This window comes from Mesoplodon bidens (assembly GCF_964165515.1).
Source record: "Mesoplodon bidens genome assembly, chromosome: 12".
Taxonomy (NCBI): Eukaryota; Metazoa; Chordata; class Mammalia; order Artiodactyla; family Ziphiidae; genus Mesoplodon; species Mesoplodon bidens.
In genome coordinates, this window is record NC_138168.1 from 9,244,498 (window position 1) to 9,261,839 (window position 17,342).

The 17,342-nt window shown below is 38.3% G+C and overlaps 1 protein-coding gene across 1 annotated transcript in view; it reads left to right on the forward strand.

The window, feature by feature from the left end:
• Positions 1-908: 908 nt before the first annotated feature.
• The window catches only part of IMPG1 (interphotoreceptor matrix proteoglycan 1), a gene marked incomplete at both ends in the record, with an annotated part of 86,778 nt that continues 70,344 nt past the window's right edge, over positions 909-17,342 (forward strand). The window contains one exon of the mRNA XM_081250869.1: positions 909-975. Within this exon, the coding sequence (XP_081106995.1) occupies positions 909-975 (67 nt within the window). The remainder of the gene's footprint in view (positions 976-17,342) is intronic.

Sequence of the window (17,342 nt, forward strand, 5' to 3'; positions counted from 1 at the left end):
TAGTACATGTTCATGAGTGTGGGGAGGGTTTGTGTGGGGTAGGGGGAGAAGATATTCTTAATATTCATTATTTGATAACACCTGAAAGTGAAAAACAAAAAAATAGTAATAGAAGCATACTATTTAGAGGTGCAAATGAGGCTACTAGAAGAATTAGCTTAAGGAATTAAAAGTGGTTGCCTTTGAACGGAGGGAGGTATGGCACCATTATCTTTCACAAACCTTGTAGAACTGTTTGACTCTATACACTCTGTGCATGAATAACAAATTTTAAAAATGTAAACCAGACTTAAACCAGAAAGGTCATCTGTGTGTAATGCCAGAAAGAAAGCAATATACAAAGCAGGCCATTTCTATGAGAATGGAGACAGCTTTGTTACCTCTGGAGACAGACATGTCGACAAATCACAGACTTCCAGGGGTGGCAATTAAGTTCTTTCAGTGGATGTTCCTTGCGCATGTCATTTTGGAAAATATTTGACCCTAACTGTCAACCTTCTTCTGCATTTGGCCGGACTTCCCCTGGTTCTCTGTGTCCCTGTAACAGGTGAATAACTAAGGAAGAAAAGCATTCCTTCTGTCTGTGGACACTTGTTTATAATGGCATTCAGGGTCCCCTAGCTGGGCTGACAGATGCTCCTCCAGAAGGTTAATGAGATAAAGTTTCCTCCAGCTGGTCCTTAAGCAGAGATTACACCTAAGGGGAAGATAATGAGATTATTCCAGAAGCAGGCACTGCCTCATGTTCTTCATAAATTAGCCCTCATAAAGGTAAACCAAGAAGGTTATTCTCACTCAGCTAATATCAATATTTCACCGTTTTTCATATTTCTGTCATTTTATTTTTTTAATGAGACTTGGGACTGTTCTATGATTATTACCAGAAATACCAATGCACAAAAGCCAGAATGTATTTGGAAACTAGAAGGGCTATTTTTGTTCTTTGGATTTTTCTCCAAGTTCAAGGAATCAAAGGTAAGTTATTTAAATATTTGTTTATTTTTTAATTGCTTATATATAAAATCTATTTACAGAGTTGAACATTCAAAATCAAGAAGGTCACCACTGTAACTCAGAGGGCTCGTATATGGTAGGCCTTGAATAAATATTGATTGATTGATTGAATGATTGTCAGAAACGGTTTTCACTTGCTGAATATTTATTTTATATTTGCATAATATATGTATTTTTATATATATTTTATTTTTGCATCTTAAGTGCAATTTATGTTAACAAAATAAGAGAGATGAATGCATCCTATTTACTCTTATAAAACATTGAATACAAATTCATAACATTAATGTCAATAAAATTAGTAGGTCCGTGAAAAAAATGAAATTAATACTTTGTCAATTATGATCAAACAAAAAATGTATTCCTTACCCTCTCATAGTTAAATCATTAGTTATTTTCCCTTAGAAAATAGCAAGTGTGCTTCATCTTCAGAGTCCATGATGAGGACCAACTCAGAAACTCGGTTGCTTGTAAAGTTGTATGCGTAAAAGAACAAGCACTGCAAGTTTTTACAGCAAATCTTCAAGTGAATCTAAAATTAAAGCAAGCCACGAAACAGGCATATTTAAGAAAAATAATGTACTAAAAATAACTTGTTGAATAAAGCTTCGCTTTTTTTTTAAGTATAAGACTGACCATTATAACATAATGTTTAAGACATTCGAAATCAATAATGTTCAGTTCTTCTTTAAGGATGACGTAGCTTTGGACAATCAACCTTTTAATTGAAGTATTGGTTTTAAAGTGCCCATAGAAAAGTAAAACAAATTGTTGATTGCATTTGTTAAGTCACAAAAATAACAGACCTGTCAGTTATTTTAGATGTAACACTTTAGTGGTTGCATCTGGAGAGAGAAGAAAATTTCTGGAAAAGATTATATGAAAATTCCCTTTATGGTTTGCTACCTATAAATGATAATGGATGGAGAAAAAGTTTACTTACTTGCCTTTCAATTTGTCAATTATATATAAATGTTTACATTTATAAAAACATTTTTTTTTTTTTTTTTTTTTTTTGCGCGGTACGCGGGCCTCTCACTGCTGTGGCCTCTCCCGTTGCGGAGCACAGGCTCCGGACGCGCAGGCTCAGCGGCCATGGCTCACGGGCCCAGCCGCTCCGCGGCATGTGGGATCTTCCCGGACCGGGACACGAACCCGTGTCCCCTGCATCGGCAGGCGGACTCTCAACCACTGCGCCACCAGGGAAGCCCTATAAAAACATTTTAATTATAAACAAATGATGGGATTCCAGCATATTCTGAGCTTAATCTGCTGAAGCACACCAATTTGTCAGTTTCAGAAACTTGACCAGTCAAATCAGCTTTGGTTTTGTTTGTTTAATTAATTATGTTAACTAATTTAGCTATTTTCTCTATTTTCATATATTATGTATCAGCTATTACAATTACAAATAGCATAGTTACATTCAGAAAGTTAAATGAAAGAAGCTCACCAAAAAACTACAATTTGCTATAGGCCAATATCTATGAAACAAACTATTATAACTGCATAATAAAAAATCTTTACATGGTTACTTGTTTGGGGCTTTTTATTCCATAAGAACCTCAGATCTGTGAATTTATGTTAATCTTTAATTAGTGAGGTCCACGGGTAATTGGAGTTTATGTACTTCAGCCAGACTGGTTTCCCATTTGACTAATTAACCATTATGAGTGTATTTACATAGAAAACGCTTTTGGAAGAGAGAAGAGTTCAACTCAATACAACTAGCTGTTGAGCATAAAAACTGGGTATTTAAAGTCAAGAATTTCTTTCTAGGGCTTCCCTGGTGGCGCAGTGGTTGAGAGTCCGCCTGCCGATGCAGGGGGCACGGGTTTGTACCCCGGTCTGGGACGATCCCACATGCCGCGGAGCGGCTGGGCCCGTGAGCCATGGCCGCTGAGTCTGCGCGTCCGGAGCCTGTGCTCCGCAACGGGAGAGGCCACAACAGTGAGAGGCCCGCGTACCGCAAAAAAAAAAAAAAAAAAAACAGAATTTCTTTTTAAAAAGTTATAGATTATTTGAAAAATCGAAAGATATGGAAAATTACCCATAGTACACCTATCCAAACACAACCTATGCTGGCACCTTCATATGTTCCCTCAGTCTTTTTTCTATGCTTATTCAATCTTTACATGATTGCAGTTCTACTGCACACACAATTTTATATGAGGCTTTTTGCACATCTTTTGCATCAGATGAATGGTCTACATTGCTATCTTGCTTTGACAAGCATCATTTTATTGGCTGCATAATGTGCCTTTCAGTTGATATCATGATTTGCTTTATCTAAATACTCAACGAAAGAGAAAGAATTGTTTCTAATTGTTTTGTTGTTATGATATTAAGATATTCATTGCAATGAATATCTTTGCGCATAAGCTCTCTCAGTATTTAAGATTCCTAGCATGAATTCACTAAAGTAAAGTTATTGGGTCAAAGCAATATAAACAGTTTCATGGTATTTGATTCATATTGCCAAATTTCTTCTCAAAAGATTTCCTATGCCGGTAGGTAATTTTTCCCAATTTGATTCCACAAGTGGAGTGTTTGCTATGTACCCAACACAGAATATTAACAGATTCAGAGATATGTCGATATTTCAAAAGGTTTCCTTTAAGCTTTGAAGATTTCAAATGTAGTTTTTCCATTGATACATAAAGATGAAATGGTTTCGATTTCAAAACATTCATTAAACAAATCGTTTAGTGCAACAAAAGACAGTTCAATAGTTTCAAAGAACAATTACTTCATCAAGATACAGGCACCTCTCTTAGGTTTTCATAATGCGGATGCCAGTTTTATCCTATGTGTACTGCACTGCTTTATTCGCTTACCTTTCCATTTCGCATAAACAAGTTCATCTAATTGCTTGTGACATTCTGAGGTGTGGGAGAAAGAGAAGAGAGAAGAGCCACCCTTAGCAAACCCTAAAATGGAAATGGTGTTTATCAGAGTATGGGCTTTTTGCATTATATTTGGTTATACTAAATGAAACCTTAACTAAGTTATTATTAGCTCACCAAGGTAGGGTAATTTATTTTAGTAACTGTGAAATGTCAGGAAATTTGCATTTGAAGACACTCCAGTTCTTGCTAATTCTTTACTACTGGGATATGTTCTCGTTCCATAAAATTACCCGAGAAGTTATTTTTCCTCACTGCGGCTCCATGAACAGAGAACAAAGCTTTATTTATATGGCTGAAATAGCTGCCCAATGACAGTCAGGTTAACTTTGCAGCTCCTATATTTTATCATCTCTGCTACAGTCTCAGAACAGTGTAATCCAGAAGGTTGAAGGCAGATATTTTTCTTCAATTATACCTGAAAAGATGTCCTTAAAATCAGTCATGTAAATTGAAGACACTTTACGTCCAATTGAACAAACCACGGCAGCACACCTCACTCAGACCATTTATTAGATTATATGCTTTAAAAAGAAAAGGCGATTGCTGCCTTGTGACCCTTCCAGGCTTATTTTGCTGATCACACTGAAGGACTATTATATGTGTGAGCTAATTAGGCAGCGTTGACAGGACCTATTGCTTTCGTGGCCATTTCCATCAATCATGAGCGAGCCACCACCTTAAATATCAGCCATATTTGCATGCTAATCCTGTATGCAAATTCAGATCCTGTATACCTTTGGTGCCTCAGCCTTGTTCACAGACCTTATCCTGTTTTAAAATAATCCATTTGAGGCAAACCAAAAATCCAGTTTGTTTTTCACAATAGTCTCTAGGTTTATATTATAATTCAGTAGATATTTGGAAATGACCATAGTCAAAGTCTGGTTTTCAGCAACCATTGCGTCTGAGTTCCCTGTCTGAGACTGAGAAACAGTCTCACTGGGGTTTTAGCCTCACTAATCAAGAGCACCATGTCAGATGGAACCATATTAATAAGGGAGGGATTGTACTTTTTGCTCTGCATCCAAGGCAGTCTGCACGCTGAAGCTTATCCTACCGAGGGTTGATATGGTTGACTGGCAGAACCGTGGTGATGAGAATTCATCTATGGAAATGCCACTGCCAAGTCTGACCTACAGTGTGCATCATTATGGTTATTTATTGAGAATGTACTCCCACTGCCGCCCCTCTCTTCTGGCCCCAGTGAATGTGGGAAGAATATGACAGCGCTACAGAACCATGATAAATACTTCTAAGCATACGGTTGTATTCAGTAGATAAATATTCTCCCATTTACATTCAGCCATTATTGAGGAAACTGTGTCTTTCTGCGTGCCTTTATAAAGGCATCTTCTTTCATTCCAACTTGGGTTTCTCCATCCAGCCATCTTTAGACCCCTCACTCACCACGGCCCACATCTATTTTCATAATTGCTCCCCTAGGAAAAGGGTTAAAGGAAACTAAGCCAAAAGTCAAGGAAAGAGAAGAACTTCCAAAGTCTCCCCGATGCCTTCAGAATCAAGTCCAATCATTTCATTTGAGGGTCCTTACAATCTGCCCCTACCTTCCTTTCCAGCCTTCCTTGTAGAGCCTACATGAGTCCATGCCATGGCTAGACACATTGCTTTCCGCAGCTCTCCTTACTTGGGAAATATACACCAAGAGTGTACAAAACATATATGTGGTATTTAGAGAATAATAATAACATGCTTGCTTCCCAGGTTAAATAATAAAACATTAATAGTACCTTAGAAGTCCCCTGTCTGCTCTGCCAGGATCTCGTCCCCTTTACTGTCATAAATCTTGTGTTAATCATGTCATTGCTTAACATTAGTGTCTCCACCTACAGATGTATTCTCTAAATAGTATATTACTATTTCTTCATTTTGTTTGTGTATTTATGTAAGTAATCTCATGTTGTATGTGTTCTCCTATGACTTAGTTCTTTGGCTCAACATTATATTTTTAAGAGTCATGCACACTGTTGCATACATCAGACCCTAAGGCAAGAGCTTACCTGCTACTCTTCACTAGGGAGTGCATTTTCAGGGAAACAGGAGGAGAAGAAAATGAGAGATGAAGCAGTGAAAGAGGGAAAACCAACATAAAGATGCCTCACCAACTGGCCAGCACTTGGTGTCAAGTGCAACCAATTGCTGATTTCAAGGGACTGTCTTTAGAGACTACAGGATCTCTCCAGATTGTCCATGAGGTTAGGAGCCTAGGGGTAAATGGAGAAAAATTCGTAAGAGATCTCCTCAAAAGTTCACCTCAAAGGACATTAACTCCCCTGCACTTCCAGTGTACCCGTCCATGGACCATGGGTGGGTCTTGGTGCTTCTCACACCTCAGCAGCAACAGAAAATCCTGGGGCAGGAGAAACAGACACCATGACACAGCAAGAGGCAAGGAACTGTGGGCTTGTATCTCCCATAATGGGTCAGAGCTTATGAAGAGCTGGTCTGAGAGTCAGGTGAGGCTAAGAGGGCCTGAGATGATGCTTGAGAGGTGTCTGGGACATACTGCTGCCTGGTATGGATACACCGTGTATTCATTCTTCTGTTGATGGACTTTGCATTACATACAACACTGGTACAGACATTCCCAATTGTCCCCCGGTGCTCTCCAGGAACCTCTCCAGCCTCTAGCTCTCTCTCTCTCTCTTTCTCTCTCTCTCTCTCTCTCTCTCTCTCTCTCTCTCTCTCTCTCTCTCTCTCTCTATATATATATATATATATATATATATATATATATATATCTCTTCTGAATAGGAGAGAAATCACTGTGTCATGAGGAATGCATGTTTTCAGTTTTACCAGGTGATACTGAACTGTCTCCCTAGGTGTTTGTGCCCTTTGGAGTGAGAATCACTTTTGCTCCAAATCCTCATCCACACTTGTTATTGCCTGACTTTTTATTTTTTGTCACTCTGCATTGGGGGTGAAATAGTGTCTCAATGTGGTTTTAATTTGCATTTCTCTGATTACTAATGAAGTTAAGTATCTTTTCCTGTATTTTGGGGTCTTTTGTGCTTCCTCTTCTAGAAAATCCTTGGACAAGGATTTTGACCAATTTTTTCATTGAGATATATGTCTTTTCTTACTGATTTGGAGCAGTTCCTTTTAAGTTGCAGACACCAACCCTTTTGCAATTATGTTCCCTTTCAAAAACCTTCTGTCAGTTTGTAGCCTTGCCTTCTTACTCTCTTAATGGTATAGCCTTTGATGAACACACATTCTTAATTTCAGTGTTGTTGAATTAGCCTTAGTAACTTCATAGTCTCCTATATTGTCTTGTAAAAGATGTTTTGTTTTTCATACTTAATTCATGACAATTTATTGTGTGTGTATGTGTGTGTGAAGCAGGGAAACGATTTCTTTTTTTAAAAAATACTGATAATCAATTGTTTTAGCACCACTCAATGAATAGTTTCTCCTTTTCTCTCTGCTCTGTGATGCCTCTTCTGCCATGGACATGGGTTTGTTCATTTTTTTATCCCTGAGCTAACACCACATTGTTTCAATTATTTCAAATTTATAATAATCTTGAAATCTTGTAACCATGTTTCCCTGGTTTAGTTCTCTTTCTACAGGAGTGTCTCAGCTGTTCTTGACTCTCCACTCTTCCCTAATACATTCTAAAATTAGCTCCCCGAGTTCCACAAAAATCCTATGGAGGTTGAACTGGAATTGTGTTGGATCCATAGATGAATTTGGGGAAAATTGACACTTTTAGAGCATTAAGTCTTTCTACCAAGAACATGGATTATCTCTCCTTTTATTAGTACCTTACAATTAAGTTGCATAATGACTTTTTAAAGGGCTCCATATCATGGACTTATCCCTAGCCACTTGATATTAATTGTGATCATGTAAACGGCCTCCTTATTACATTTTTTAACACCTTTATTGGAGTATAGTTGCTTTACAATGTTGTCTTAGTTTCTGCTGTATAACAAAGTGAATCCGCTATACATTACATATATACCCATATCTCCTCCCTCTTGCATCTCCCTCCCTCCCACTCTCCCTATCCCACCCCTCTAAGTGGTCACAAAGCACCGAGCTGATCTCCCCATGCAATGTGGCTGCTTCCCACTAGCTATCGATTTTACATTTGTTAGCGTATATATGTCAATGCTACTCTCTCACTTCGTCTCAGCTTATCCTTCCCCCTCCCTGTATCCTCAAGTCCAATCTCTACATCTGTGTCTTTATTCCTGTCCTGCCACTAGGTTCATCAGAACCATTTTTTTCTTTTTTCTTAGATTCCATATATATGTGTTAGCATATGGAATTTGTTCTTCTCTTTCTGACTTACTTCACTCTGTATGACCGACTCTAGGTCCATCCACCTCGCTACAAATAACTCAATTTCGTTTCTGTTTATGGCTGAGTTATATTCCATTTTATATACGTGCCACATCTTCTTTATCCATTCATCTGTCGATGGACACTTAGGTTGCTTCCATGTCCTGGCTACTGTAAATACAGCTGCAATGAACATTGTGGTACATGACTCTTTTTGAATTATGGTTTTCTCAGGGTATATGCCCAGTAGTGAGATTGCTGGGTTGCATGGCAGTTCTATTTTTAGTTTTTAAAGGAAACTCCATACTGTTCTCCATAGTGGCTGTATCAATTTACATTCCCACCAACAGTGCAAGAGGGTTCCCTTTTCTCCACACCCTCTCCAGCATTTATTGTTTGTAGATTTATTGATGATGGCCGTTCTGACCGGTGTGAGGTGATACCTCATTGTAGTTTTGATTTGCATTTCTCTAATGATTAGTGATGTTGAGCATCCTTTCATGTGTTTGTTGGCAATCTGTATATCTTCTATGGAGAAATGTCTGTTTAGGTCTTTGGCCCATTTTTGCACTGGGTTATTTAATTTTTCGATATTGAGCTGCATAAGCTGCTTGTAAATTTTGGAGAATAATCCTTTGTCAGTTGCTTCATTTGCAAATATTTTCTCCCATTATGACAGTTGTCTTTTGGTCTTGTTTATGGTTTCCTTTGCTGTGCAAAAGCTTTGAAGTTTCATTAGGTCCCATGTGTTTATCTTTGTCTTTATTTCCATTTCTCTAGGAGGTGGGTCCAAAAGGATCTTGCTGTGATTTATGTCATAGAGTGTTCTGCCTATGTTTTCCTCTAAGAGTTTGAGAGTGTCTGGCCTTATTACATTTCTATGTAAAAAAGTAATTGGTTTTATATGCCAGAGCTTTGCTGAACAATCTTTATTCTGAAAATTCACTAGCAATCCTTTGGAGTTTTCTCCATTATCATTTGTGAATAAAGAGAATTTGGGTTCTTTCTACTCAGTCTTTGTATCTTTTCTTTCTCTAGATTTTCTTACTGCCTTTCACAGGCCAGCCAGGATAATGTTAAAGAGAAATGCTGATTGCATGCATCCTTTCCTTGTTAGTGATCTTGAAGAGAATTCTTTCATAGTTCACCATTAAGTATGATGTTTGTTTTAGATTTTGTGTTTGTTCTGTCTTTGAAAATTCCCTATATTAGGGTGTAAAAAAATGTTCCTTGCTATTCCTAAGAGTTTTAATCATGGATAAATATAGAAATGTATTGTGTACTTCTTCTATTTCTATTGAGATTACCAAATGGTTTTTCTCTTTTAATTCATTAATGTGAAAAATTACCTTAATAAATTTTCAAATATTAAACCAACCCTACATTCCTGAGCTAACTTCAACTTGGTCATGACCTTTATTCACATGCTGCTGGATTCCATTTGCTAATATTTTATTTCAAATTGTTACATTAATATTCATAAGCAAGATTGGATTATGATTTTTTTCACATAGTTTCCTTGTCAGGTTTTGTACGAGTTTGTATGAAAATAAAGTTATTTTTTCCATGAATAGTTGATAGAACTCTCTGATGAAGCTAAAGAGTTATATTTATGAAAGGATATTTGATTACTGAGTCAATTTTTTAAAGGTGATAATAATTAGGTTTCCTGTCTCTTCCTATATCCATTTTGGTAATTTGTATATTTCTAGAATTTATCCATTTCGTATAAAATTACAAATTTATTGACAAAACATTATTCATACCCTCTTGTTAAGTTTTTCATGTCTATGGAAAATATAATGATGTCCCCCTTTTCAATCCTGATAGTAATTAAGTGTATCTTCTCCTTCTTATGTATATTGTTTCTGTAATTAGTATTTTCAAAGGAAAAGTTTTTGGCTTTTATATGTCTTTTTCTTCTCTTTTATGTTATCTTCTCTTTTATATTTTATTAATCTCTACTCATCTTCTTTTCTTGTATTTTCTTTTATTTTTTTTCTTTTGTTAACCTCTTGAGATAGATGCTTAGCTCATTAATATTTAGCTTTCTTCTTTTTCTAAAATAGGCATTTTAATGAGATAAATTTACCTTTCAAGTACTGATTTAGCTATATCCCACAAGTTTTATTATGTAAAAGTTTGTCATTTGATAAAGATATTTCTAATAGCCAGCATGATTTCTTCACTGACTTATGGGTTATTTATAAGTATTTTTTTTTCGATTTCCAAACATATAGGGAATTTTCCAGTTGTTTTTTAAAACTGATTTTTAGCTTACTTCTTTGTTGGTCTGAGAACATAATGTACCTACATTACAGTCCAATATACAGTCAATATTTGTATGTTCTCACTGTGCTTGAAAATAAAGTATATTTTATATATAATATAAAATATACTATATTATATTTTTGTTTTATAATGTTCATTAAGTCAATTTTAGTGATGTTTTCAATCCTCTGTACCTTTATCGATTTTTTTCCTGCTTGTTCTATCAGTTACCAAGAAAGATCTCTTAAAATCCACCTGCTATTATTGTTGATTTTACTTTCTTTATTGTTCTGTCAAAAGTTTCCTTTATATATTTTAAGGTAATATTATTAAGAACATAAAATTATAACTTGTTACATCTTTCTGATGACTTTTAAATTTTTACCATTATGATGTGACTATCATCATCTTTGTAATGCTTTCAGCCAAATAAGGAAATTTGTCCACTGATGTGCTGGAACTGGCCCATACTGACATACAGGAGCCAGTTGCTCACAACTCTTCCCAAGTCTGTGTTCAATAATAGCACATTGGTGGCTTGAAATCAGCCAGGGGAGAGTTATAAAACAGAAAATTTGGCAAATGTTGCAAATCAGGCCTTCTCATCCAACCCTAAGAGCTGGTTATGGAACATTTAACAGCAGACCTCTGACCTCATTAGATATTAATATAGCTATATCAACTTTCCTTTGATTAGTGTTTGCATAATATAACTTTTTTCCATCCTTTTAATTTCAACTTCCCTATGTCTTTTCATTAAATGTGTCTGTTAAAACAGCATATAGTAGAATTTTTTTAATGTAGTCTGACAATCTTTCTCTTTTAACAGAAACATTTTGTCCATTTATATTTAATGTGTCCCAAATATTGCATGGGACATACTTATACTAAAAATTTTAAAATGTACATAGTTGTTGATTGGAAATTCAAGTTTGACTGGGTGTCCTATATTTTATTTGCTAAATCAGGCAATCCTGTTCCTATCTTATTCCTAGCCCTAAACCTCAAAGTAAAATGGTACCACATCATAATAAGAGCTAACAATGTGCCAGGCCTTCTGCAAAATCGTGACCCCTATTTTCTCATTTAATCTTCAGAGCAAAACAGAGCTATATAACATGCCAACATTAATCCAAATCTATGGCGTTGGAATTATTGTTATACCCTCTGTAGGTCAGAAAGTTGAAGCACATCGAGATTATCTGCCCAGGTTCAGGAAGTGGCTCAGGAAGGCAGAGCTATCTTACTGTAACTTCAGCCCCACAGGTACTCAAGATGAAGTTCATCTTTCTTCTCTGCAAGAACTGTGATAGTTTCTCATGCATAAGAAAGGCAGAGATGTATAGCTGTTTAACCTGTTTAATCTGTTCCAATTCTGCTCTCCTTGAGCAGCTACACTATCATTCTTCTGTGGCAATATATTCAAGAACACTGTACATGCAATTCTCTTTACTCAGAATTCCCAATACACTCCAAGACCAGGTTTACATGAGAACACTAAAACTTAAGAGTAGCTGTTTCATAGTTTGCAATATTAGAATTGTCAGCAACAAAGAGATTCAGAAAACAAAGATGCTGGGCTAAATTAGCTGATTCTGATATGAGTACTTCAGACATGGTTAGAATCTAATGAGATAAATAGTCTCCAAATATATAGCACCCCTAGGAATCACAGGGAGAAAGACACCAGCACAGCTGGAACCAGAGGAGAGTGGTTAGTGTGTCCCATAAGCAAATCTATCTCCCTGCCCCCTGCTACTTCCTCAGTGCACTCCCAGCTTCTGAAGTTAGCTTCCTCCTAATTTGGGGGATTTTTTTATAGGCTCTTGGTAGGTCTTTGTGATTTCCTGCTACTTATCATCTCCACCCACTTCCAAGCAGATGGTGGACAGACTCTGCCTCCAGCTTGTGAATGACCTGGTACTGTTGTTCCAGCGAAACCCTTTGGTTTCCATATCATTCCAACTTTCTGTCGAGCCAGGCTAGAAAAATGCTCTGACAGCCATCACATCCCATACATTTGTGAGATACAACTCCTCACCTGCAGGTCTCAGGTTAGCTTGTAAAATTCCATGCTGATTCTCCTATTCATAACCTGTGTATTTATTTAAACTCCACATTCTGAAACCAATGGAGATGGTGCCCCCAAAATTTACACGATGGGTTAAAAATTGGGAAGCAGAAGAAGGTTAGTAGAAGTTAAGTTAATGTAAGGAAGAGATGATTAAAAGTGGCTTAACAGGGTTGGTCCTACACAGATACGGAGAAGGTATCTGCCTATCCAGGGTGATTTGAGGGGTACTTAAACATCCAGCTACTGGGGAAAACACTGTTTCTCTCTGTCAACTCCTGAAAACAAGCCTTAGCTAGGCTAGCCAGCAACTTCAACATAATTGTTCTCACCTCAGTTTCACATGCTGTTTACTTCAACCTGACCTCAGCACTAAACCAACTGCACTCACCGTTTTCCAAAGAAATGTACTTTACCGTTAGTCACAGCTTATAGAAATATCCTACTCTTCTAACTTTCAAGACTGGCTTATTTGGGGGAGAAAGGATTTTGCTGATTTTGCTTATGTATTCATGTGAAAATCATTTACAGTCCTTCACATTTTAAACTTCGCTGCTAAAATGCTCAAGTAAATTTAGCACCGCATGAAGAAGCTAAGTGTTGATACTGTGGTTTCTCACAACCTCTGACCCACGAATGCAGACCTTGAGGGCACTTGAGAGTCAAGGGCATCCCATGGTCCTGAATTGCAGCAGGAACAGTGCCTCTGGAACCGGCAGGTGGCTGTGAACGGGTCTTGGCCAAGAGGCTTGTTGTGAAGGATTCCTCACCTTAGATGAAGGCAGGCTGTGAGCCCTTCAAGCTACCCCAGGACAAGTGCCTCAGTTGCATTGCTCTCCTTTCTGAGGACACAGAAGGCTGGTCTTTTGCTCCTACCCTTACTCAACATCCTCCTCTGTCTCCCCACGAAAGGGGTGGGGAGTGAGCACCCATTTTTGTTCTGGGTCCAAGACCCTGCCCTGCTGGACCCCTGCCTGTCCACTTCCTGACACCTACCAGACATGAAGAGCTCAGGACCCCACTTGCTCAAAGGTCATCCCCCCGGAGCACAAAAGAGACAACCCCCTCTCTCTTTCCTTTTTTGGAAATCTATAATTAACATTTTTATAGATCTTTTTAGATTTTTCCATGTATATGAACAGATCATTATTTTATAAAAATTGGATCAACAAAATATATTTTCATGCCATTATCTTTAATGCTTGTCCAGAATTCTAATGAACTCTTTTTTTTTAACTTGGTAGGTATTTTTCGTTGCTGTTGTTTATTCATTTTTCATTGAAGTATAGTTGATTTACAATGTTGTGTTAATTTCTGCTATACAGCAAAGTGATTCAGTTACACGTATATATATATATTCTTTTTCATATTCTTTTCCATTATGGTTTATCCCAGGATATTGAACATAGTTCCCTGTGCTCTACAGTAGGACCCTATTGTTCCCCTTTCTCTTTTCTACTTCTCCCTTCCACTTCCGATCGGTCCCTGCCCTCTCACCAAGCCGCATACGCCCTCAGCAAAATTTCTCGGCATCTCACTTATAGATTTGGTTCTTCCTCTTTTTTTTAGTGCAGTGAGATGGACTTATCAATACATATGTATCCATGCAAATACATAATAGAATGGAAGATAGCAAGCTTTACTTCTTACAGTGGTTTTCCAGGGTCCTAACCCTTTCCTTCTGACGTAGAAATGCAATGGCCAAACCTATTTTTGCAATGTGAAGAAAAACAGTGCAACCGCCCTAATGCTTTGAGAGAAGGGGGCACTGATTTTCACCCTCAGCAGGGGGTAGTGGTGTGGAGACAAGGAAGGCTGCCGTGGCACGCAAGTTTCCAAAGCTTCAGGGAGGGCAACGGTGTGGCATCCACCCCGCATCACCGATAATCAGTCTGTAGGCTGACTATCGTGAGACTGCGTTGGCTTCGTATCTCATTACAGAAAATCACTGAAATTTTCCCTGATTTCTATGGTCCTCTTTTCCACCATTTACTCGCTTGCAGCAGGCTTGTCAGGATGGAATTTCACTGGGAGCCACACGTAGGAAGATAGAGGAGAAAGCAAGACGTAGGGGCTCTTGTCATCTCCACTTGATCATGCAGAAGACAGTGTGCTTAAAATCCATGCAATTTTCTGGAACAGCATTAAGCAAGTGTTCAGTACAACTGCATAATTTCTGAGGCATGTTCAGGTATGTTAAACACAATGTACGTTTAGTTCCCTTGCTCTTGGGAAGAAAAAAATTTCAGGTGGGTAATTGAGCATTTCCGCTAACAGAGGGGCCGGGACTGGGATGTAACAGATCACAAGCAAGCTGAGCGTTTGCAAAAAGGCCAGAACTGTTTACTCTTTTTTGGTAAGGTCTGGAAAGCATATGCAAGATTACATTTTTATGTTTTAAGACTTCCAGTTATTGATTTGGTCCTGGAGGGTTACCCACTTTCTCTCTGTGGAGTTCTGTTCTTCAAATGGAGATTTTTATTCTGGAGGAATTCCAGTAATTTTTGTCTCCTCTCCTGTTAATTCATTCATCAGGACATCGCAGCCTTTTCCCTTAGGAAAATATAGTGGGTTCACTAAGTGCTTTTACCAGTGGCTGTCACTCTCACCACAATGCTGCCGCGAACGCCCCATTCTCCTTTTTCTGTTGTCTGTCACTGTCACTATATGTGTACAGTAATCCTAGATTGTAAGCCTGCAGGGTTAGATGGTGAGAAAACATTCCTCTAGAGGAGAGAGTCTGGTGAGAATTGGTCCAAACAGGCTGGTAAGGAGCCCCTTGAATACATAACCAAGAAAGAGGCTGCCTGGCGGGCAAGGCTGAGCCCTGAAATGGAAACTTTGTAAGCAATCTATGATTGGAGGCCAACTTTGGGACAGGAAGGAAAAAAAGAAACTCTTCAGTGATGTTAATAGGGAGGTAATAGGGAGGTTTCCAGGATGCCAGTCAACATGGAGCCCTACCAGCCTAGAACCTAGAGTGGAAAAGATACTTTTGACTGAAGGGCTGACCTTCACGTGAACTAGTGGACATGTTTAGGCAATGCTTAGACAATCTAATTTTAACACAATACATGAAGGGACCAAAGCCCAGTATTTCAGAGCTGCCTCTCCACCCCAGCGAGATCTGACTTTTTCTCAGGATAATGTAATGTTTGAGTTCAGTGTTTGAATAGAACCGTTGTTCATTAATTTCCCTTTCTGTACATTTGGACATTTCCAAACTTGTCACAGCTACCCTGGATGGCGGGAACTGCGTCAGCTCCAGGAGTGAGTGGTTAAAGAAATTTAATTTAAACCCCAGTTTAAACCTTCGGTGTTGACCACCTCCCTCAGTCTGCTGGAAGTTGCCTGCCTGTGGACCTGCAGTCCTCTTCCCGCCATATAAATACTGATATTTCCCATCTGCCAGGCCTTTCAGGAGAACCTCCCAGCTCAATGGGAGTCCATCCCACCATGCTACGTCTCAGCTCTTCCTCAAATGGCCTGTTTTGCTTCAAAATCACAACCTTCACCACCACACTCATCAACAAATGTCAGTACTGAACACGCACAATCCCAAAGTCAAAGAACCGATTATCGGGCTTCCGTTTTCCAACCTTCAGCTCTCATTATATTATGTGTTCGATAGCGACACCTTCTGGTGAAGTGTCACAATAGCACGTTGAATACACCGGGCTCTACGAGCACACTGCAAACATCAAAATAAAAAATAAAAATAATAAATAAATGAAAAGAAGGAAGGAAAAAAGAGGAGGGAATGAAGAGAGGAAATGTTGATAGCTTTGCATGTGGTGTCAGGGGAATCCTCCCTCACTCATACAGGACCTTGCTTTGTTTCAGGAAAGGAAGTAAAAACAGATCTTTTAAAGAGTTTTGCTCTAAGTGCAAATAGAAAAATGGGTCAATGGCTGGAGGGAAAGTGCTATCAAGAAAGAATCTTTTAGGTAGAAGGAGAAAATAATAGAATGTTTGCAGGCTGATAGGAACGATCCAGTAGAAAGAGAGGAAAATGATTCAGTAGGTGAATGAAAGGAGGGTTTCTGGAAGAACGCCCTTGCGAGGTGAAAACGCTGGGATCCAGTGCATAAGTAAAGGAATTGGGCTTAGACAGGAGCACGGACCAGTCATCAAATAGTCACAGGAGGAAAAGCAGAGTATTTGAGCACAGATGCAGCCAGCGAGTGGATGCAGTGCTGGGAATCTGAAAAGTTATCTTCTGGTTCCTCCTGATCTCAATAAAATGTGAAACAAGGTCATCAGCTGAGTGTGAGAATTGGCAGGAAGTGCAGGAAATCTGAGAAAAGTTGTGTGTAGTTCTCCAAGAGAGAGAGAGAAATTCAATGGACCAGAGAAATGTAGTGTGATATTGTTGAAGGATCATAAATTTAAAGTGAGTCCTAATGGTTGTTTTTCTCCAGCCATGTTCAGCCACTAGGGTGCCCGTGAGGAGAAGGCAAAGCGTGGTATTTAACCCTGGTTATGGTTTTGCCTGTCAGGTACAGTAATGGGGGCAAGAGAGTGGAGGACTCGGCCTCCTAAAGAACCAGGCAATATTAATACTCTTTCCTATTGATACCTATGTTTGTAATTGGCTCCACTTAGTATTTTTTCATTGGTTTACTCTTGGATAAATTGAAAGATTCTGGGGATGCTGATTTTACTAAATTCTACTTTGTGTATAAACCATCTCCTTTCTGTTCTTTTGGTTTTCATTCACAAAGGAATTTGGAGAGCCTTCTTTAACAAAATGGGAACTTAAATCT